This window comes from Neoarius graeffei, chromosome 26 (assembly GCF_027579695.1).
Source record: "Neoarius graeffei isolate fNeoGra1 chromosome 26, fNeoGra1.pri, whole genome shotgun sequence".
Lineage (NCBI taxonomy): Eukaryota > Metazoa > Chordata > Actinopteri > Siluriformes > Ariidae > Neoarius > Neoarius graeffei.
In genome coordinates this window covers 36,115,785-36,140,719 of record NC_083594.1, presented here as the reverse complement: position 1 = coordinate 36,140,719, position 24,935 = coordinate 36,115,785, and the positions used below count along the sequence as shown (strand labels likewise).

The following is a 24,935-nucleotide window of genomic DNA, read 5'->3' as shown; positions in this document are numbered from 1 at the left end:
TAATTTGGAGTCAGTTTTATTGTCAACATATTTCATAAATAATATTTTGAAAATAACTGCAAAATACTGAGCAAGTATAACCTTACATTGACAGTGTTGTGGATACAGTGGCAATCCTAAAAACTCTGGATGAGATGCCAGTACAACAAAAACAGACTTTCCATTTTAGGGCAATTTAGAATCACTTATCCATCTGAAACCTACTCTGGCATAGGGAGAATGTTAAATTCCACACAGTTTGTAGGCATCAATGCTAGCTGTTGCACCAACATGCTCCCGTGAAAGGCAACGATTACCTTCAAAAAAAAAAAAAAAAACTGGAAAATGCAAACGCTACACAAATGTCAAATAAAATTAATTACAGAAACATTTTAATGAAACCAACCATGATGCCAAATGTATAATCCTATTTGAAAACCTAGGTTAAAACAGTCATCTTGAGGTCAAGGAGTAACTACCAGCAGTACAGAGAGAGGGACCTCTAGTTGAATAAGTACTTAAATGAACCACAGGTAAAAACATTTGGAAAGCTAAAACAGTCCCTGAGAACCTTTACAAAGAGTAAAAAGAGTGTGAAAGGGGAACACAATCTCTCATGAATTACTTTAACAGGAAATATGGATCAAACATTAGGCTTATGTAGAGCAAAATATATGCAACAAGATATAGTAGGCCTGGAAGTATAAATCCTGAAAACAAATCTATACCATCACAAACAATTCATTAAAAGAACAAACCATCCACAGTCAAAGATTTCACAAATCCAATTTCAAATAGAAAATTAATTCACATGAATGAGAGCACTGATTTAAGAAATCACTTGTTTTCCTGGCCCTCGATCATCTTTTAGCTTTCCAAAGCATACACAGTATACAAATGAACACTTTCTGCATTAATATTACATGATTTGTTGAATAGTACAAAGAACTTGAAACTAATCAGATACTATAAACCACAAATGTATAGTATGAATGGCTCAATGAATTTCAAGATCTTTATAACAGCCATTAATATTGAAGTAAATTTTACTGAATATATGCAGAAATGTAATATTTAAAATATTTAAATAATCAAAAATAGAACAGAAAAATAAATGGCAAGCTAACCTTTACTCAACATTAAAGAAAACAAACATTGATCCAGGTTTTATTTAAAAAAAAAAGCTTCAGCTCAAAAAGTCGAGTGTTTCGAAGGGCTTGGCATAACTCAGTGAAGAACAAGTATTCCCTGAGATCAAGCTTAGCTGTCAATCATCTCAGAAAGCTCCAACAAAAGGTCATCCTCGCCTTTGCCTGGGTCCAACTCAATCTCGTCTTCCAGCCTGTCATCAGTAAATTCATCCAACAGATCCTCAAAGTCATCCAGTGTGGAGGAGTTTCCAGCAGAAACAGTGGCACGTGCAGAAGCCACACTTGCCCGACGTGGCCGAGTTTGGGTGGGAGTCTTAATGACGGGGCTACAAAAAAAAATGCATCCAAATAATTAAAATGTAAAAAAAATAAAAGCAATAGAAAACAAAAGCAATAGATAATGCAAAAAACCTTGTCCTATAACTACAGCTGCAAGAAAATTATTCAAGCAATTCATCAACTTGTTTGGTGGCTGAAAATTATGGCTTATGAAAAATTTTGGAAATTGATTTCCTTGAACAGCAGAAACAAGAATATAAATATTAACACAAAGCATTCATAAGCAATCTTAGAAATGTTTAGAAACTTTACATTCTTCCTGTTTTGTTCAAGCATAATGGGTTGTTCAGAATCGGTGATAAATGATTTATCCTTCTGCATTGGAGTTTGTTTGCAATGCTCACAGTACTGCTGAGCTTATTCAGCTTTTTGCTGTTGCTCATGATAACACAGCTATATTTATCATTCTGTCATAAGATAAAGTGACGTGAAGCAGGATTCTGTAATGTGAGTGTTTTTGCTTGCATTTCCTTACTGCTTTCCCAATATGCAATTAATTCTGACTTGGTGCCACATGTGGGAGACCAACTTGACATTTATCGGGCTTAATATTTATTGGATAAACAAATACCTAAATTGATTAGAAAACTTTATTGAAGAGACAGCTCTTTGCTCCATAGCCTTCGCAGCCCTTCATACTGCAAAAATAATTGTCGGCCACAGCACCTGCTGTTGTGTTTTATTATTATTTTTTGGTACTTCATTTTTTGTTTCTTGCACCATTATCAATAAACTCTAGAGGCTCTTGCGCAGCAGCTCCTGAAATACTCAAAATCAGCCCATCTGGCACCAACAAACAGGCCATGGTCAAAGTCACTGAGATCCCATTGCCCCCTCCCCAATTTTCTCACTAATTTAGTCATGTCCAATTCCCACCCTTTAGACACCTCTCTCCTCCCAAACAGCTACAAACCAGGGATGGCAAAGTCCATCATGTGCTTCCTCCAAGGCATGTAACATGATTGATCAGCCTATACTATTTGCGGATCAATCTAGCTTTTTAAATATATAAAAATAATAAAATGTCTGAAAGGTGGTGGTGGGGGGGGAGTGCTATCTGGCTCCTTCTGCATGCATGAGCGCACACCCACACCCACCCATGATTAGCTACATAGCAAATTTTGCTCTCTTGAGCCCCTTTCACATACAAACCCTCCTTCTGTCACCTTTGACATCCCACCCGGTGTCACCAGTGACCGTATCAATGTGACCATAGGTGACTTCAACAGCCATAGTGTCACCTGGGGCTATGCCAAAACTAACGAAGATGGTGAGCTTGTAGAGAGATGGGCAGACTCGAACCATCTTTCTCTTATCCATGATGCAAAGCTCCCCCCTTCCTGCAACAGCTCAAGGTGGAGACAGGGATACAACCCAGGTCTGGTTTTTGCATCGACTACCATCGCCAATCAATGTGAGAAGCTTGTGCTTGACCCCCACCCACACAAGACCGGCCAATAGATCTTAAGATCAACGCAGTTGTTTCACCCTGTACCATCCCCTTCAGACAGTGTTTCAACCTTAAGAAAGCTGACTGGAAGGGGTTTGCTGATGGACTGGACTCTGCCATAACAAATCTTCCAGCTACTCCAAGTAATGATGATGCTTTTGTGGAATCGATCAAATCATCAAGACACAACATCCCTCATGGCTGCTGCACAAGCTACATCCAGGGCTTAACTAATAACTCAAAGGCATTATATGAGGACTATGTTCGTTTCAAGGATGATCCTTTCAGCGCTGACACCACTGAATGTGGTGAAACCCTGACCAATTTCATTATGGAAAACAGGCAGAAGAAATGGCTAGAGCTCATTGAAAACAAAGATATGACTCATAGCAGTAGGAAAGCTTAGAAGACCATACACATTCTGGGAAACAACTACACAAAGTTTCAACCAAGGCCACAAGTCACTGCTGATCAGGTTGCCCACCAACTCCTCCTGAACAGTCCAGGAAATCCAAACTACCATCCCCAGAGAGCTAAGCTCCCAAGAGCTGCAGAAGCATCTTCACAAGAATCCACAGGGTTCACGAGACCATTTACCATGAATTGGAAACTTGAAAAACAAGGCTGCTGGTCTTGATAATATTCTTGTGGAGCAGATTAAACACTTTGGTCCTGGCACACTCAGATGACTGCTTGACATTCAATGAATGTGTGAGCTCTAACAAGATCCCCAAGATATGGAGGACAGCAAGAGTCATCGCCCTAGTGAAACCTGGCAAAGACCCAGCAATCCCGAAGAGCTACAGGCAGGCCAATTTCCTTACTTTGCCACATGTACAAGCTCTTCGAATGCCTTCTTCTGAACCGCATAGCCTCGTTTGTCGACGACCGTCTTATTCCAGAACAGGTAGGTTTCAGACCTGGAAAGTCATGCACTGGTCAACTCTTGAACCTCACACAGTTCATTGAAGATTTTGAGAACGGAAAAATCACAGGTGCTGCATTTGTTGATCTTTCTGCAGCGTATGACAGTCAACCACAGAATTCTTACCAAGAAATTGTATGAGATGACCTCAGATGTGAGGCTGACCAAACTGATTTGCAAACGTTGTCGAATAGGAAATTCTTCGTGGACCTCGGTGTCAGACAGAGTTGATGGCAGACACAGAAGAATGGGCTTCCACAAGGGAGTGTTCCTTGCTCCTCTGTTGTTTAATATCTATACTAATGACCAACCCATCCACCCAGGTACCAGAAGCTTCCTCTATACTGATGACTTGTGCATTGCAACTCAGAAGCATACCTTTAAAGTAGTAAAAGATTTCCTCAGCAATGCTCTGGACGGTCTCATCCCTTACTACGCCACAAACCATCTCAAAACTAATCCAGACATAACACAAATATGTGCTTTTCATCTGAAGAACAGGGAAGCCAACCGCCAACTACAGATTAGTCGGTATGGTAAACGGCTTCAGCACGTCACCAAGCCTGTCTACTTGGAGGTTACACTTGACCGGTCCCTCACATACAAGGACCATATCACCAAGACCAGGGCAAAGGTAGGATCAAGGAATAGTATCCTCAGGAAGTTGACCAATACCAAGTGGGGTGCCGATGCCAAGACAATCCGTACTACAGCCCTGGCTTTATGCTTCTCTACAGCAGAGTATGCTTCACCGGTCTGGAGTAGATCAGCTCATGCCACCAAAATTGACCCAGCTTTGAATGCTGCCTGCCATAAGGTCACTGGTTGCATGAAACCCACGAAGGTAGATGACCTTTACATGCTGTGTAGCATCGCACTCCCTAGCATTAGAAGGACTGTTGCATCCCAGAAAGAGAAACTGAAACAGGAAAGTGACCCTTGCCACCCCCTTTTCAACCATATGCCAATGGAAAAGAAGCTGAAATCAAGGCATAGCTTCATATATTCTGTTGAGCCACTGAACAACAGACCTCACAACCAACAACTGTCCCTGTGGACCAAGCATCTTGCCTAAGCATTGCAGAGGGTGTCCATCAGCCCTAAGGAAACCCTGCCCTCTGGCTCTAGTGAAGCATGGCCCTTCTGGTCATGTCTTAACTGTATGAGAACTGTTGTAGTACTGTCACAATATCACTACATTTAAGTCACCTCCAGCAACATTATGACTGATCACATTATTCCAATGGTTCTCATTCCCACTGGAGCCATGGCAAAAAAAATTACTATGTTACTAGGTCCCCAGGGGACCAATTAATGCTTCAACTTTACAATTTTTCTTGCATTCAAGCACGACACCATTACAGCATAATAGCGGAAAATATACGGTTTTCAGTGCAAGTGTGAAAGGGGTATACAGACTCCCAGCCATGGATGGCTGTGGCATCATCGGGATTTGAACTTGCAATCTCCAGATGATAGGGTGAATACTTTTTTGTCCACTTGGGAGCCCCTCATCCTGATGTTTGTTACAACAACTGAAGGCGATGTGACGTGCTCTTCACCTGTACCTGCACAATTTTATGCACTGTTCTGTTGCCACCTGACTGGGCAACAGCATGAATGAGTCTGTGTACATTAGGGCTGCAACTAACAATTATTTTAATAATCGATTAATCTGTCGATTATTTTTTCAATTAATCGATGAATCGGATAAAAAACAAACAAAAAAGCATTAATTTCCAACCCTTTATTCAAAAAAAAATCACAGTGCAAAAAATCTTTAGTGCAAAAGTGCAAAAACATGTTCATCCTTGATCATCCCTGAGCAGTAAAAAAAAAATTATAATTTAAAAAAAAAAAAAAAAAAAAAAAAAAATATATATATATATATATATATATATATATATATATAGGCTTTTTTAAAATAAAGTGCACAAAAAGAGGTATATATATATTTTTTTAAAGGGATCTGAGTGGTCAGAACAATAAATAAATTATAAAAAAAATAAAGAAAAATACAAATCAGAAAACACTCACAGACGCACAAACTCTCACACACACACACACACACACACACACACACACACACACACACACACACACACACACTCCCTTTGCTCAGACACTTTGCATTGCAATGCAAAAATCAATAGTACAAAACATATAATAGTTGCATAAGAAAAAACAAGTGCAAAAACACAAGTTAAAGTTAAAAACTGTTATGAACTGGGGCAGGAAGGTTTGTAATGTTTTTTAAGTTGTCCATGGAGATTATTCCAGGAAGCTGGTGCAATATTTCTTTGCACCTTATGTCAGAAAATTAACACTTGCAGCTTATTAATTAAATTATTAATTTATTATTACCATCACTGTAGTAAGTGCAAACACAGCTTAAGCTATCTAAGTGCTATAAAAGAACTTTAAAATGAAATTAAAAAGTACAACACACAGATATGTGTCAACAATAACCAATATGGGACAAAACAGAATATATATAACAGATTGAAAAATTAATGAGGCAAAAAAGGTGAGTGAATAAAAACGTGTGTTTAGCCTTACAAACTATACCACCCCTGCTCTACCACTGTCATTAACGAGCTAATGATAACGTTAGTTTTATTAACTTTTCATGCTTGTCAGGCTGGACATCGAGTAAACACCAGCACCAGACGAGCTTTGGAGGGATGTTAACGTTACGTTTCATCACTTCAAAGCGGAACAAACATAGGTGTCTTAGGCTACGTTCACACTGCAGGCTGAAGTGACTCAAATCCGATCTTTTCGCCCATATGTGACCTGTATCCGATCTTTTATTGACAATATGAACGACACAGATCCGATTTTTTCAAATCCGACCCAGGCCGTTTGCATATGTGGTCCTAATTCCGATCCCTATCCGCTCTTTTCATATGCGACTTCAGTCTGAACCGCCAGGTCGCATTCATCCGACTTACACGTCATCAACAAGCCACAAACATCACTATTCTGCGCTGAAGTAGGCGGCGGGTCTCTCAAAAAAAAGTTACAACAACATGGCGCATGACATCAATGCGAGGGACGCTTCGGGCTGTGAAGGTTCTGAATCTTCTCAATGGAAGGACGCAGAGGTTAGGGAGCTGATTTCCATTTGGGGGGATACAGCTATTCAAGCTAGATTGGATGGGTCATACCGCAACCGGGCGGTTTTACTTCCGTAAACACTGGCCATGCTCACTGCGTGTGACGTCGTCGTATCCTGCAATGCGCATGCGGAACACTTTTAGGTCGCATTTCGTTCATACTGAGGATCACATACAAGTCACATATATTTGTTAATGTGAACGACCTCACAAAAAAATCGGATTTCACAAAAAAATCGGAATTGAGCATTAAGCCTTGCAGTGTGAACGTAGCGATAGTGACTCACCCTGCTGTTGAACTCCCGTCCTCCTCATCAATGACTCCAACGTGTTTTCGTTTCAGGTGCTGGATCATTACTGTGGTGCTCCCGTGCCATGTCATGTCACTTTTGCACATTTTACAAGTAACACACATTCATTTTGTTTAGCGTAAAATGCTCCCACACTTTAGATTATTTTGGTCGCACCGGTTTCTCTGCTTCCGCCATGTTTCTAAACAACTCTGCTCCGAGTTCAACTCTGCTTGTTTGGCTGGCATCCAGCTTAATGGTGCATTACCACCACCTTCTGCTCCGGAGTGTGAACTCCGCGCTCAACTCAAACCAGACTTTTTTAATAATAGAACGACTTTGTTCAAACGGTCTGTGACTTTGTAATCGCGCGACATGACGAATCGATAATGAAATTCGTTGCCAACACTTTTAATAATCGATTTTTATCGATTCGTTGTTGCAGCCCTGGTGTACATGTACAAGTATTCCTAATAAAGTGGTCAGTGAGCGTGTAGTCTGTTTTACTATTGCTACTTTTGTCACAAAAGAACATGAATGTATATAGACAAAATATTTTTATTATTGTAATTTAGTTTTCTTATAAATCAGTTAGAGGCCTCAGACATGCGTGCAGAAATTGTAACAGTTTCAGCCATAAGTGCATTTTATTACTGTCCTCCTTCCAGCCCCAAGTGCAACATTTTATTACTGTCCTCCTTCCTACACTTCCAAACATTGATTCAGAAAAAACAGAGAGGCTCATACCTATGTGGAACAGAAAGGGGCTCAGGCGAGCACTGCTCAGCAACAGATGATACCTGTTGCACCCTGGCTTCAACTTCTAAGCAGCAGGATGATACAGACAACTAAGGGAAGAGAAAAATATTAATGAGCTTAATTAGGTACAAATTCTGCACAATTACTATAGTATGGTCCAATGCTTCACCTGAGTCTGCTTGCATGGTGGTTCAACATCAGAAGCAGGGACTGCATTAAGAGGTTTCACTGCAGCAACAGCAGAGCAATGGATGCCTGCAGCTTTCCTTTTCTGGCCAGGTTTCACCTGAGCAGCTGGCTTCATCACTGATGGCTTTACATTCAGTTTGGGCCTCACTGAAAAGCAGACAAAAATCACACACTGTCCATTTTCCAAAACTGGAAAGCTACTTGAAATTGATCAATAAATTCCATTCTAATTTAATATTAAAGCACAAGGTAAAATCAATAATAAGCTAGATTGTACCTTTTAATTCTGCTGCTTTGCTTGGGGGCATCTTGGTGACTGCTTGAGCATTCTCCCAGTGTGCCTCCTGTGAATGTTGGCCTAAAGAATCTGCCATCTCTGACACTTGCACAGGAAGTGCCACTGAAGTGGATGACTTGGATTTCTTAGGACTTATGGTAAGAGAGTTCTCCTTATTCTGCATCTCTGGAGACTTCCTCTGGGGTACTACAAAAGGGACAGGAGAGGAGGCCTGATGACTTATTCCTTGTTGTATGGATGAATTTGCCTGGAGGCTTAATCCTGGTCTGATGACAGTAGGAGACTTTTCACAAAGTACTGCGATTGGTTTCTGGGCAGCTTGCTCAGGCTCAACAGCAGATGCGGCCTGCTCCTGCTGCTTGCGAAGCCTTTTCTCTCGCATGATCTCCGCAAAGCTCTTTACTGTTACATCCTGAATGGAGGCGCTAGTGTACTACATTCACACACACACAGGAGAAATTTTAGAAATGGATGTAATGCATGGAAATTACATGTCTGATGATGACTAGACAAGGACAATTGGGCCTTGCCTCTTCAATGCAATCCACCTTCTCAGAATCTTGCACTTTTTGAGATCTGATGTTGACAGCTCCTGTAAATGAAATATAATAAATATCAGCTCCACAAATGACGGGGGGGGGGGCACACGGACACACCAACTTACCTCCAGTCTTGCCAACACGAATGAGTCGTCTTTTTGGGACTGCATCACTTGAAGTACAGGCATTATTTGTGGTGTCCTGAGTCTTTGCTTGCATTCTGTCAGCTTTTTCTTTACGAATCTCTTCAAGTGTCTTAACTTTGATCTTTGCTGACTGGGCGGTCAATTTGATCACTCCAGTATTTATAGGGCCCTCGGTTTTCTCAGTACTAGTACTACCTTGATGAGGCACCAATTTCGTTTCCTGGAGTTTTTTCTTGTCATGTAGGATCTCTGAGAAAGTCTTTATAGTAGGACCACTGACAGGCTTATCTCTTTTAGTGGAAGGTGATGCATTTGTAGGTGCCCCAGTGACAACTTTGACTACTTTGCACTGCATCTGAGATTTAGCCGCCTTTTCCTGACGAATCTCCTCAAGAGTTTTGATTCGGATCTCATTTGAAGGCTTTGACTCACTGTTTGGTGACTTGGGTGCAGTGATAACAGGGGCTGTTCCAAGTCTTTCACGCACTGGTCTCAGAACTAAAACAGTGGATATGAAGTTCTTAAGAGCACAATTCAGATATACAGGTGATATGCATCATGGGTACTGCAAGGACACTTACTTTTAACTTTCTGGGGAAGCATATCAATTTTATTCTCAGTGGAGTCAACAAATCCACCAAGGCGCTTAGCAAGGGACCCTTTCAGCCGTAGACCACCTTCCACAAGTATATCTAAACAAAGCACATGATGCTTATAAAGCATGATAAACTCCTCTAAAGTATTATCCTCATTTATTTTACATGCGTACAGTGTACAAGAGGTAGCGAAATACATCCAGTCAATATACCTTCATCAAATCTTTTTCCAAGCCTGTCAGTAATTTTCTTTTTTCTGAAGTCCTCCAAAGCAGGAGACTCTGAAAAAGAAGACATTGGTAGAAATTAAATTTTGAGTAAACTGTGGATTTTCAAGTAATTCTGGATTAGCTTTGTGTGATGTAGCAATTTTTTCATATCTACCATACATATTACACGACCACAATATCAACTGATGTCCACTCTGATTATATTACTGGACTTGCCAACAGACACATTTTGCTTTTAAATTAGATTAGATAAAACTTTATTGATCCCTTTGGGCGGGTTCCCTCAGGGAAATTAAGACTTTGCCATTCAACATAAAATCATGCCAACATATCATTCAGAAATGGCTCCTAATTTACTTTACAGTATTTTGATGTACTGAAATTTGAAAAGCCTGGATTTTCATTATCCACATCTGTTATGTGATTTTGCCAAAATGTTGGTGCATTATAGAGATGATCAGAATCACTTTATTAATCCCCAGAGGGAAATTCAAATTTGCTACCAAGCTCCTGAATCAGAGAAGTAGTACAGGGTGTCTACAGGTTTGTCCAAGTTAAATTTAAGACTTAAGACTTTTTAAGACCATGTTCCAAAAAAAATTAAGACCAAATCTAAAGTCACGCAAAAACGTACTCTTTTGAAGAAAAAAAAAAAAACTATATAATTTAATGTAACTTATTGTTCTTGTAAACATTCACCAGAAAACACTATTCTAGTAGAAGTACTTCATTTCTTTTCCTTGACAGGCATTCACACACTCAGAACACAATATAAGGATAGGATAAACTTGTAACTATGTGACAATCAGAATGCAGTCACAATGTTTGAATCCAAGGCCATCCTTAAAAAAAAAAAAAAATCAGTTTCCTGTCCACCGGGTGAGCAAAAAAAATTCAGTAGGGAGGGAGGGATTTTTTTTTTTTAATGGATGGATAAGAAAATCGCAATGCTGTGTTTGCTTTTTCTTTCAAGTACTTTTTTATTACAAAAGCAGACATTTAATAAAATGACAGTTTAATCAACTGAAACTTGTACAAAAACTAAGTTAGCATTTTAAATGCTGACTGCAACATTTGCAAAACTTTGACAAAAGTACTTAAAATGTCCGACACACGGACTTTTTGTAGTTCTAAATCGACCGTTAGGCCTACTTCGGATGAAATTACACTATTAAAATGATCACTGAATGATTTGTTTTTCTGAATCTTTGCTATTTTGTTGTTCGCTAGAATACCATTTTGCGATTTCAAACTTAAGCAAATGTTTGAAAACTCCGGATCTCCTTCCTTCATGGTGGCTGCCATTTTTTTGTGCCGCACGGCGCATGCGCAGAGCTGATTCAACAGGGCTTTCCACAAGCGCTGGCTGCCGGCCATACAGCCAATTACATAATTAAGTCCAGCCAGCTACTTTAATGACTATTATTTTTGTAGCCCACAGGCTCTAAATATTAATTTTCGATTTTAATAAAATTAAATGTTTATCTAACGGACTGACAATAATGTCAAACTGAACCGCACTCATTTAAGTTGCGATTCGCGCTGTTTGTACCGATAATAACCACAAATTCCCCGCCGACTTCGTTGATCAAGGGAGAGTAACTCATCCGCGGCCCCGACATGCGGTGTGCGCGCGCACTCAGCGGAGGCAGTAGTGTGTCGGGGCCGTTGGAGGCGACATCAGAGGGAACAGAAGCAGAGATGACGCTTATTTTGTCTCCGGTAAACCAGTCTTCTCTCGTTCAATTACGTGCTGGCATCAAAAGACACCGTTGGTTGTAAATGAAACCAAACTGAGTTGTTGGAGTGTATTTGCATACACAAATGGAGAAATGTTCACTGAGTATTTAATTGTGTAGCCACCACTGCAGACGGTTGTCATTGTTAATTCATAGCATGCTCAGTTGTGTGAATGTGTCATGCACCGAAAATAGATTTACAAGCCAGGAACGCCTCATGATGCAATACGCAAGAAAAGAAAGATGATTTACTGCCATTTTACTTTGTATTTGAGTAAAGTGAATAAATAAATGGTCTGTGGAAAATACATTTAATCCTGGGAACTGCGTGCACAGGAGTTTATTATTAGTGATGCAGTGCTATGCATTGCAAACTACTGACTCCCATATAGGGAGCAAAGCACAGCAAACTCTTGTTCTTCCATTTTTCATCTTCTGTACAAATTTCGATTTCAAATAACCCAATAACCGTACATCTCGCACAGACAAACAATACATCAAAATGTGCGGCTCGATCGGACTCGCTATGCTATTACTTTGTTCAGCATTCTACGATTTTTTTCGTGACATAGTCGCGAAAAAATTCACACACAATTTCCCATTCATTTTCTATGGAATTAATTGAAAAAATTGCACATTTTCAATGTTTTTCAAACATCCGCTGCTCTGGCATGCTTTCACCTAGAGACATGATTCAAACTTTAAAACGGAAACAAACTTCTCCTGTGTGGATCTGGCATTCAACTTTTTTCCTAGGTTCTATACTTTTTGATCAGTCACAGATCAAACACCATGAGCAAATCTGGAGAAATTCAGACTTTATAATGGGTGTCTACTGCGTTACACACCAGTGGAGCTCAGGAGTTTAGAGTGTAGAGAGCTTGAAAAAAAAAAGCTCTAACTTTCTCATTTAAACTGTGTTTTCAGCCACAATTTTCACTCTACACACAATTTTCTCAAAAGTAGTAGCCACACTTGTCTTGATTCACATAATGTGTCTACCTGAGCGATAGGATTTACAGTTTTTGAATGAGAAGCCTGAAAGTAACGAGAGGACAGGCACTCTGCCTCATTGACTCCCATTATAAACGTGGCAGCGCTTTTACTGCAAAATCAGAAATGTCACTTGTTTTTAACTCGCTCTATTGTCCACATTACACTAGGGCAGTGGTTCTCAAACTTTTTATACTCTGTACCACCTGAGAAAATATTGAGCTCTCTGAGTACCACCATGATGACCAACATTATAATATAGCAGCATAGGCCTTCCCTATTAGCTTCAGCCACACAGGAGAGATGTTTATTCCTTATTATGGTTATTTATTGATAGCTGTTAACACCGAATCAGACATTTACAACTCTGTCCAACAATTCTCACATACTCCTACATACACAGCGCAATACACACTCAAATTGCAACTGAATGAAAATGGCACAGAGCCATACAGTACATATTCGACCTCTACAAAATTATGCTCCTAATCTGGCCCACAAATAACACGTCTTTTTTTTCTCAGCAGAAGATATGTAAAACATCAAACATCTCAGCACAAAAAAAGGAAAAAAAAAGAATCCTGAAGACTTGCATTGCCACAAAAATGTAAAAGCCAGACATAATTTTTCACATTCTCACACGTAGCTACACATTTCTTTTGAAACATTGTATTTATTATGCACTGTATGTTTCAGGTTTTTTTTTTTTTTAGCTGAAAATGTTAATGCGAAAATATGACTTTCCCCCACGTACCACCAGAGAGCGCTCGCGTACCACCGGTGGTACGCATACCACAGTTTGAGAACCACTGCACTAGGGACAAAAAACTTACATCAATGTGTTCATGGGAGCCTTGTAGCACTCAATGTGCAAGAATTTTGTGAATAGCTCCTTTCATTTCCGTGTAAATCAGGGTTATTCGAGGAGAGGGAACTCTGAGAAAAAGCACTCTTTGCTTGTCATATTGTGTCTTTTCCCTGCACCTGAGCAACGTTACCAAGGCGACGAGCTCCACTCAGGGAGCAGAGAGGGGAGGGGCTGCTCTCTCTCTCAAACGATAGGACTTACACAACAGATCAGGCACTGAGTGGTTGTCAAGCACGTGCGTGTCTAGCAACCGGTGGATTCGGAGCCTGCACGGTATAATTATGAGCATCAAAAACGATTAAACTTTTTCCCCATCCAAAGTGTACCACATTTTAACGATATGACTGAGTAAAATCTCGATAAATTTAAGATTGAAAATTTAAGACCACAGGGTTTGAAATTTAAGACAATTTAAGACTTTTTAATGGCCTTATTTTAGGAAAATTAAATTTAAGACTTTTTAAGGACCCGCGGCCACCCTGTAGTAAACATGTCTAAAAATAGAAGATAAAATCATCTGAAAAAAGAATAAATAAAATAAATTTTAATTTAAAATAAATTTAAAATAAAATTGATAAATACAATTTCAGCCAAAACATTGTTTTCCTTCCCCATTTCATTAACTCAGAAATGCTATTTTCAGTTTGGGGGAAAATAAATAAAAAATAAAATGGACAAATTGCAATGTGAAAAACTTTCAGTAAGTGTGAAAATGTTAGCTGAACTGAAATATATTTTGGATTACAAAGATGTTAAGTTCTTACTTTTAAGTTCTTAATATGCTTCTAAGACTTCTCATATCGTCTATAACAATGATTTGATTTGTTAATCTAGGTATTTGTATCTAATTAGTAATAGTATGTCCACTGTGTTGGAAAATGTTAAACAGCTACTACATAAATTAAAGGTAGACTGCCTTTCAGATTTTTCAAGTCTAGGTCAAAAAAAAAAAAATTTTTTCTCTGACACCCAATTATTTTGTTCATTGGACCAAAAGCTACTGAACTCAATCACAGACTTCCAATTTTATTAGTTTTTTTTTTAATAGAACAATTAATGAACTTAGGGCCACATGGCCCTAAATTCGCCGCTATTTTTTCCTGCTTCACAATGGCCGAATTCAAGGATACTATATGTATCACATGGTGGGCTTTCCCCATTTGTGCAAGGCATTGTGTGATACAAATTTGAAACAGGAGAGAAAAATGGAGCATGTGAGTGAGCGAATGAAACGTGAAAGACCGACTACAGTAACAGAACACAAGAAGAAAAGACGTAATGCTGCAAAGGAAAGGAAACGTAGGACCAAACTAATAAATATCAGTGCCAGCAAGCACCTCGGTGTGATCAGCTGTTCGTTTAGCAACAGAATGACATAACTGTCAGTGTATGGTCAAGGTAAACCTGTAGATGGCAGTAATGCAACACTGTGAATGCCAGCTGCTGTAAAACCCAAAAGAAGGTAAACCTGCGCATGCACACATGGACTTCCTCTGTTCGCTTGACTGTGTGACACGAGCAAGCGATTTCATGCACATTATTTGCTAGAGAATCCCCTCAAATTAAATAACTTCTCTACCACAGAATGGCCCTTTTTTTTTTTTAAAGATATTAAGTGCATTCTTTGTTGGCTCCTGTAGCTTTGAATAACTTCTAGAGCAGACCAAGTTTTCTGTGTTTTTCCAATTGTTTTTTTTGGGATTGAAATACTGTTTTTTTTTGCTGCTCGTACCTGTCGAATAGTCTGCTCATCTGCTGCTTGTTAGGCGCGTGCTACTCCTTGTTTACCTTGTGTTTACATCTGGTTTGCTACTAGATGGGATTTGTGCATCAATTTCGATTTGCACAAGCAACCAGCTTTTTTTCATTTGCTAATTAGCTGGGCTTTTAGCATGGTTTCAAACAACGCTCCCTCCCGAAATCTCTCCCCCTCTCTTACATCTCCCAGAACCTGTTTATGTGTCTCGACTCCATTCCTATTTGTTCTTTCAACCACAAGAGGCACTTCCGTCGTGAGGGTGCCCTGTGAGGATGTTGCCTCTCCAACCTCATCTACCCTTCAGCTACCTCCACTGACACCTTCTGGATCACTGCTGGACTATGGAACTGCCAGTCTGCCACGCAGAAGGCTGACTTCATCTCTGCCCATGCCTCCCTTCTGACCCTCCACATCCTAGCATTGACAGACCTAGGTTTCACCTGACAACTCCACAAAACCTGCAGCCCTCTCCACCACCACCTTCTTTCACACTCCTCGCCCATCTGGTCGTCATGGTGGTAGCACCGATTTGTTGAATTCTCAGTGGTGGAAGTTCTCACCTCTCCATCTCCTCCTTTGAACTTTATTCTGTTTCAATCTCTTGTCCTGTCAGCCTTTTTGTCTTGTTTATTGCCCTCCTGGCCTTGTGGGATGTTTCTTTGATGAACTGGACATCCTACTCGGCTCTTTCACAGAAGATGGCACCCTACTGGTGTTCCTGGGAGACTTCAACCTCCACCTAGAAGCCTCCCACTCTGCTGCCTTCCTTCCCCTACTCCACTCCTTTGATCTCTCCCTGCTGAACTCTCCACCCCATAAACCTGGCAACCTTCTTGACCTGGTCTTTCTCCGAAACTGCTCTGCCTCATATCCCACAGTTACCCCTCTCCATCTGTCTGACCACCACTTCATTTCATTCTCCCTCCCTCTCCACCCATCATCCCCCCCCACTGTTAACAGTCCATTGTAACCTCTGCTCCCCCTCTCCCTCCTGTCACTGCCTCCCTCCCCCCCACTTGAATCCTTTGCCAGTTTGTCCACTGAATCTGCTGCATCCTCCCATCATCACTGGACACATTATCTCCTCGTCTCCAGGTCAGCAAGATCTTCCCCTCCTAGTCCCTGGATGTCCGAAATGCCTCGCTCCTGCAGAATCCGTCTCTGTGCAGCAGAAAGGAAGTGGAGAAAATCTAGGGACCCTGCTGACCTTTCCTGATACTAGTCCCTCTTTGCTGAGTTCTCAGCCTCACTCAAATCAACCAAGATGAAGTTTTATCAGACCAAAATTCACACCTCCATCTCCAACCCTCGTCGACTGTGTTTTCTCTTCTCAACTCTCTACCACTTGCACTTCAGTCCTCCATCACTACAGAGGACTTCACAGTCTTTTTTAAGATCAACATAGCCATCCACAACTTCACCACACCTGCCTCCCCCCCGCTTGCTGCTTTTCCCCCCTTTCCACTTCTGATGTCTCCCAGCTCCTGCTCCCTCACCATCTGACCACCTGTGCCCTTGACCCTATACCTTCATCTCTCCTCCAGACCATCACTCCTGACACATCCTCCCATGGAAAAAAACACCTTGAACCCCTCTGTCATCCAGAACTACCGCCCCGTTTCTCTCCTCCCCTGAAAGTAAGTTCAGTTGCACCAGTTCTCCTGGAGTCCTCTCCACTGGATATGCTTGCCTCAGCAGCAATATCTCACCCTTATGTGGAAGAAGCAAATGAACGAAGAACTGAAAGTCAGACTGTTTCAAAACCATTGGCCACAAGCTCGGCCTTCAAGAAGCGAGAACACAGATGGGTAAGATGCGACTCTCAGTTACATATAAAACAGTACTCGTTGTTTACCTACATTTAGATTAATACATGTAACTTGTATTGTGCATGTAAGTTATCGGTATAAGATTATTTCAATTGCTTCAGAATGTGATTGTGTCAGTTCATCTGATTATTTAATTAGCCTTGTACGTTTTATCAGTGAAAATACATGCATGTACATGTATGCTGCATAAGTTATAATGCCTATCCTGTTTTAATGAGAGTCACATGAGACTGTCAGTTCAATTCCATCCAATCCTCGAGATGGCTTTGTTCTCCGGCTTTATTTTATAAAGGTGGGGGCCTCTGTGGCTGACATGTTACTATCGGATTCACTTTCCGATGGTTCGAACCGATACGTGTATAGCAGTAGCATGTGCACACACTCCAATTTCAGGCCTATCACAGTCAGATGTATTAGTATCTGAGGAATCCGAAGAATCTCCAATAAATCCGAACAAAGAGGCCATTGCAACCATTCTCGCCTGCCGAGTCTGGCTTTGATCTATAGCACTGGTTCCCGCTGTGACATCACCCACCCAGGGCTGGCTGGCTCAGCGGGGCAGCTCAAATGGCAACTTGGCGGTCGATTTTAGCTCTCAAATATATATATATATATTTTTTATTCCCATTTATGCAGCATACAAGAGTCAAGGATGGAGAGACTATCCACTCAATTGTATTTAAAAATAAAGGTTCTGCCTATCTCCTTTAAGGGGTTAAGGTACATTTTCAGGCTCAAGATTTAACAGCATATTGTTGGAAGGGAGAGAAGGTTTTAACAGACTTCAGGAGTATCACAAACGTTACTAATTTTAATTCGAACTTGTTAGTACATGTTCAACGTAAACAAACCCTTTACTGTTTTTAGCAACTGAAATGCTGCGGCCAGTGCTGCATAGGGATTGCAAGTGCCAAAAACTTAGTTTGTTCTCATATCTTTGTTTTTCTTCTGTTGATAGGTGATCTAAATATTTGTTGTTTGGAACAGAAGGAAAATTAATAGGTCTTTGGTGCAGTTCTATGGATTGGCCAGTGTTGACCACCATGTTGAAAAGTTTTTTTTTTTCCCCTGCCATCCAGCTCTCTGCTCCAGTCACATGACTGAAACCTTTGGTTTAATAGGAATTAAATGAGTCAAGCAAGGCACTAATCTAGGCATCTGTTTTGGAAACAAGACCAACAAATACAACTCTGATTCCAAAAAACGCTGGAGCATTGTGTAAACCAAATAAAAACAGAATGCAATGATTTGCAAATCCTTTTTGACCTATAGTACCAGTCAAAAGTTTGAACACACCTAATTGAAAGTTTTTTTTCCTTTATTTATATGAATTAAAAGACGTAATGTCTTAAAGTAATGGACTGTCAGTCATGTCTCTTTACTTCAGTGATTCATGACAGATTACTACAGTTGTTAAATCAGAATATTTACTCTTTATATTTACTGTTTGATCTCACACATTAAGGAGGCAAGAAATTCCACTTTTGAAAAGGCACACATTAATTAAAAACATTCCAAGTAACTACCTCATGAAGATGGTTAAGACAATGCCAATAATCTGCAAAGCTGTAAAGGTAGTCAGTCAGTGCGTTTACATGCACATAGAGAGAATCGAATTTCTGCCGTTGCTCGACTGAAATCGAAGTTCAAAATGCCATGTATACACCTTAATTCGGCTGAAATTGAACCGAACTTGATTTCTCGGAATCGAGCTACACGACCTAGATTATGCGATTTCTGCCGAGCTACTTAGTGCATGTATACCCTATTGAGCTACGTATTCGAGCTACTTACTTCAGCACTGCCCCTTCCGGAAGTGACGAGTGACGAGACCACAAGGGAAACACAACAGCCTCGGTCGGCATGACAACGAATCATGACAACGGCATGAATCTTTTCTTTTTGTGGCATTGTTTGCACTGTTAAAATTTAGCTCACTTACTGTATCGCCAAATACATCTGTTGCATAGCTGTGAATTGTGTACATAAACAAGTCATTGTATGTGTGTGTGTGTATATACACACACAAATATATGTCCAACATCTGAAGAATGTCAATAAAAACAAAACAATTGAACTTTTTGTGTTTATTAAGACATAAGTTAAATTGTAAGCAAAAAAAATTTTTTTTTGTAAGCAAAAAATGGACTTTAGAAAAATATTATTGTGCAAAATAAGTTGTCTTACAAAACAGTGGTCTGCGCCGGACAGTTTGTAGCCATACAGTCTGTTAGAGCAAGCCTAACAGCTTGAACACGGAACTGCCAGTGTTGCCAGATTGGGGGGTTTTAAGTGCATTTTAGCGGATTTGAACATGTGTTGGGCTGGAATACGTCAGCAGAGTATCTGGCAACACTATAGCTCTTCATGACGACAACCGGAAGTGTACCAACACGATGGGGCGTGTAACGCCACGTGTGGCTCGGGTGCACAATAGCCCGATTTCACTTGTGCATGTAGGATTGGATTTTTCTGGCACCCCTGCTGGGACCCTTTGCTCGATTACCGACAGTAGCTCGATTTGGACGTGCATGTAAACGTACTGAGTGGCTACTTTGAAGAACCTAAAATATGAAAAACACACATTTTATATACACACACACACACACACACACACACCCATCTCAAAAAATTAGAATACCATGAAAAAGTTCCTTTTTTTCATAACTTAATTCAAAAAGCTAAACTTTCATATATTCTATATTCATTACATGTAAAGTGAAATATTTAAAGCCTTTGTTTTAATTTTGATGATTATGGCTTATAGCTCATGAAAATCAGAAATCCAGTATCTCAAATTATTAGAATATTCCCTAAGATCAATCAAAAAAAGGATTTACAATACAGAAACGTCCAACTTCTGAAAAGTATATTCATTTATACACTCAATACTTGGGCCTTCAGCATATCTGTATTTTTGTATCGGGTGTTTCTCATCTTCCTCTTGACAATACCCCATAGATTCTCTATGGGGTTCAGGTCAGGCAAGTTGGCTGGCCAATCAAACACAGTAATATCATGGTCAGCAAACCATTTGGTAGTAGTTTTGGCACTGTGGGTAGGTGCCAAGTCCTGCTGGAAAAGGAAATCAGCATCTCCAAAAAGCTCGTCAGCAGATGGAAGCATGAAGTGCTCTAAAATCTCCTGGTAGATGGCTGTGTTGACTGTGGACTTGATAAAATACAGTGGACCAACACCAGCAGATGACATGGCACCCCAAATCATCACAGACTGTGGAAACTTCACATTGGGCTTCAAACACCTTGGATTCTGTGCCTCTCCACTCTTCCTCCAGACTCTAGAACCATGATTTCCAAATTAAATGCAAAATGTACTTTCATTTGAAAAGAGGACTTCGGACCACTGAGCAACAGTCCATTTCTTTCTCTCCTTAGCCCAGATAAGACACTTCTGACATTGTCTCTGGCTCAAGAGTAGCTTGATATTAAGAATGCGAAAGTTGTATCCCCTTTCTTGAAGATGTCTGTTCGTGATGGGTCTTGATACACTGACACCAGCCTCAGTCCACTCCTTGTGAAGCTCTCCCAAGTTCTTGAATCGACTTTTCTTGACAATCCTCTCAAGACTGCAGCCATCCCTGTTGCTTGTGCACCTTTTCCAGCCACCCTTTTCAACAATGATCTTTTGTGGCTTACCCTCCTTGTGGAGGGCATCAGTGATCATCTTCTGGACAACAGTCAAGTCAGCAGTCTTCCCCATGATTGTGGTTGTGTGTACTGAACTAGACCGAGAGATACACTGTGTTCATACTGTTTTACTCAAACTCGAAATTAAATATTCTAATATTTTGAGATGGGTTTTTTTGTTTTTGTACTGTATGCCATACTGATTAAAATAGAAAAATGCTTGAAACATTTTAGTTTATGTGTAATGAGTCTATAATATATAACATTTTCACTTTCTTAAATAACTGATGGAAAATATTGAACTTTTTCACAATATTCTAATTTTTTGAGATGCACTAGTATATATGAGAGAGAGCTCTTTTCCAAAATGCTATAAATCCATTTTGATTGTTTTCAGAAAAATGACATTTACCCAGACCCATAAATTTTGCAAATATTTAATTTATCCTGTTATAATAGATAGTTGGTTCAGTCTGAACATTCTCAACAATGTTATTGATTATAAATCCAAAGTTTATTATATATATTTTTCAAAATGCTATAAATCCATTCATTTTTCCTGTCTTTGTTTTTTAAAACAAGAGAACATGCTGGAGAGATATAATATCAGGAACTTATCAAACAATTTATAATAAAATCAAATAAATTATAAACACTGAAATAATATTCATTCATTTATGTTTAATCTTACGTTTTAAGATCATCCACCACAGAAAACAACTAACTAAATAACAAATGGCCAGTTAGTTCAATTTTTTAAATTCAACCCATTCAAAGTGCCACCTTAAACAGCATGACAAAACCACTAATTAAATAATAATCAGCCTGCCACCAGAATAGCGAATTTTCTTAGTTTGCTCTCGTTCATGGTTATCTTGGTTTAAACGATGTCTTCTACCACCTGGTGTAGGTCTCAGGTTCTTTAGAACCATCACAACCACCATTTGCAAAAGTTATTTGTGCTCAAGAAGCTACACAAGCAAACAAAACTCCTCGCTTCAGGGCGCCGCCATGTGGGAGAGTGTAGAACGCTGACCGAACTCTGATTGGTCTCGAGGAAATGTCGCACTCAGCCAAAAAACAGGTGTAGCGCCTATCGCGTTTTGGAGAGAAACTACAATTTGCAGCACATATAAACAAGGAAATATAGCGATTTGGCATGGAACATTAATGGAGCAGTGAATAGGCTCAGTACACAGCAGAATAGCGCAACAAACTCATTTTTTTTTAAATTTGGCATTTATCGCTATACACACACACACACAGTGCCTTGAAAAAAGTATTCATACCCCTTGAACTTTTTCACGTTTTTCCACCTTACAACCACGAACTTAAAAGTTTTTATTGAGATTTTATGTGATAGACCAACACAGTAGCACATAATTGTGAAGTGAAACGAAAATGATAAATGGTCTTCAAAATTTGAAACAAATAAAAATCTGAAAAATATGGTGTGCATTAGTATTCAGCCCCCTGTACTCTGATACCTTTAAATACAATCAAGTGCAATCAATTGCCTTCAGAAGTCATCTAATTAGTTAACAGAGTCCTACTGTGTGTAATTTACTCTTAGCATAAATACACTTGTTCTGTGAAAGCCTCAGTGGTTTGTTAGAGAACACTGAAGAACAAACAGCATCATGAAGACCAAAGAACTCACCAGACAGGTCAGGGATAAAGTTCTGGAGAAGTTTAAAGCAGGGTTAGGTTATAAAAAAATCCCAAGCTCTGAACATCTCAAGAAGCACTGTTCAATCCATCATTCAAAAATGGAAAAAGTATGGCACAACTGCAAACCTACAAAGACATGGCCGTCCACCTAAACTGACAAAGCGAGCAAGGAGAGCACTGGTCAGAGAAGCAGCCAAGAGGCCCATGATCACTCTGGAGGAGCTTCAGAAATCCACAGCTCAGGTGGGAGAATCTGTGCACAGGACAACTATAAGTCGTACACTCCACAAATCTGGCCTTTTTGGAAGAGTGGCAAGAAGAAAGCCATTGTTGAAAGACAGACATAAGAAGTCCCTTTTGCAGTTTGCCAGAAGCCATGTAGGGGACACAGCAAACATGTGGAAGAAGGTGCTTTGGTCAGATGAGACCAAAGTTGAACTTTTTGGCCTAAATGCAAAGCGCTATATGTGGCGGAAAACTAACACTGCTCATCACCCTGCACACACCATCCCCACTGTGAAACATGGTGGTGGCAGCATCATGCTATGGGGATGCTATTCTTCAGCAGGGACAGGGAAGCTGGTCAGAGTTGATGGGAAGATGGATGGAGCTAAATACAGGGCAATTCTGGAAGAAAACCTGTTGGAGGCTGCAAAAGACTTGAGACTGGGAAGGAGATTCACCTTCCAGCAAGACAATGACCCTAAACATACAGCCAGAGCTACAATGGAATGGTTAAATCAAAGAATATTCATGTGTTAGAATGGCCCAGTCAAAGTCCAGACCTAAATCCCATTGAGCATCTGTGGCAAGACTTGAAAATTGCTGCTCGCAGACGCTCTCCATCCAGTCTGGCTGAGCTTGAGCTATTTTGCAAAGAAGAATGGGCAAAAATTTCAGTGTCTAGACGTGCAAAGCTGGTAGAGACATACCACAAAAGACTTGCAGCTGTAATTGCAGCAAAAGGTGGCTCTACAAAGTATTGACGCAGGGGGGCTGAATACTAATGCACATCACATTTTTCAGATTTTTATTTGTTTAAAATTTTGAAGACCATTTATCATTTTCGTTTCACTTCACAATTATGTGCTACTCTGTGTTGGTCTATCACATAAAATCTCAATAAAAAAAAACTTTTAAGTTCGTGGTTGTAAGGTGGAAAACTGTGAAAAAGTTCAAGGGGTATGAATACTTTTTCAAGGCACTGTATATAAATAAAAACCCACACACACTACATACTTCCATACATGCTCCATATGTTATTTCATCATTTATGCTTCCAATATTATTCTACAATGTACAAAATAGTCAAAAAACAGAAAAATCTCGTTAAGCTTCATTTAATATAGAGTCTGACCTGCTTTCCGGACTTTCTGCATACAAAGCACCACCGATTGTCACTGGAATTCATCTAATTTTCTGATTCACTGCTGAAATAATTTACCAGATGCAGATTGTCCTTTTTTCAAGGTTCATACAGACATCCAGTTTCTCCACTACCCATACTAACTTAAAGATAACTTTCATTTGACTCAATCCAGGCTAAGAACTATGCAAACATCAGCGATGCAACTTCTAGTAGCTGGCTATCAACAACTTAACCTCACATCCTAGGCACCTTTGAGCATATTGGTTGCCCATGTGCAATAAAATTTGATGTGCTTTTGGAGTTTTAAGCTTAGGGTAGTTAAACAGGTGGCTGTACTTGTGTGCGTTATAATTAGGGCTTGTACTACCAATATTGATCATGTTTAGATGCTGCACCATTAAAGGGCAAAATGAAAGGAAAAAATTAGATATATATCCAAAAACATTTCTTGTTAAGGTTTGGATGTTGTGTGCCCCTCATTAATATTCATTGTCCTTTGCCAGACACATACTAGTGCATCTCAAACAGTTAGAATACTGGGGAAAAGCTCAATATTTTCCATTAGTTATTTAAGTGAACATTGCCTGATGGACCTACCGAAAGCCACAACGCGAGAGAAACCTAAACTGATCTGGAAGACCTCCAGTAGCAGCATTCGCGCCTTTTTAGAGACGCTACCCCCAAACGTTCGCGATAGTTATTCGAGACTTCGCAATTACATGAGGGAAGAATATGCGCTGTACACGGATGAAACCTCTGCGACATTGTGTGCTATACAAATCAAACAAAAACGGTCTGAGGCGCCTCGTGAATATTGTAGACGGCTACGTACTGCCTATTTCCAGGGTAGTAGTGCACCAGGCTTGGAAGAAGATAGAGGCTTCAAATCCCTCTTCTTACATAACCTCCACCCAAGCGTGCGGACGCAAGTCACACTGACATGTCGACAAGGGTTCTACTCGATGAGGGAAATTAGGCAACTAGCCCAAATGACCTGGGAGACCATTGTCAAACCCACAGACAGGAACAATGATGAACCCAGAGTCCTTA

At 40.0% G+C, this 24,935-nt stretch overlaps 1 protein-coding gene across 7 annotated transcripts in view; it reads right to left on the bottom strand.

Moving 5' to 3' along the window:
- zc3h11a (zinc finger CCCH-type containing 11A) overlaps window positions 1-24,935 on the bottom strand; it is a 100,377-nt gene continuing 75,442 nt past the window's right edge. For 6 of the 7 annotated variants that reach the window (XM_060910875.1, XM_060910874.1, XM_060910878.1 and 3 more), the window contains 8 exons: window positions 9,993-10,061; window positions 9,766-9,876; window positions 9,164-9,682; window positions 9,030-9,091; window positions 8,479-8,932; window positions 8,182-8,348; window positions 8,001-8,101; window positions 1-1,456 (listed from right to left, as the gene is read on the bottom strand). In XM_060910875.1, the coding sequence (XP_060766858.1) occupies window positions 1,240-1,456; window positions 8,001-8,101; window positions 8,182-8,348; window positions 8,479-8,932; window positions 9,030-9,091; window positions 9,164-9,682; window positions 9,766-9,876; window positions 9,993-10,061 (1,700 nt within the window). In that variant the 3' untranslated portion in view covers window positions 1-1,239. The remainder of the gene's footprint in view (window positions 1,457-8,000; window positions 8,102-8,181; window positions 8,349-8,478; window positions 8,933-9,029; window positions 9,092-9,163; window positions 9,683-9,765; window positions 9,877-9,992; window positions 10,062-24,935) is intronic. The other variant, XM_060910880.1, reaches the window with a different exon arrangement.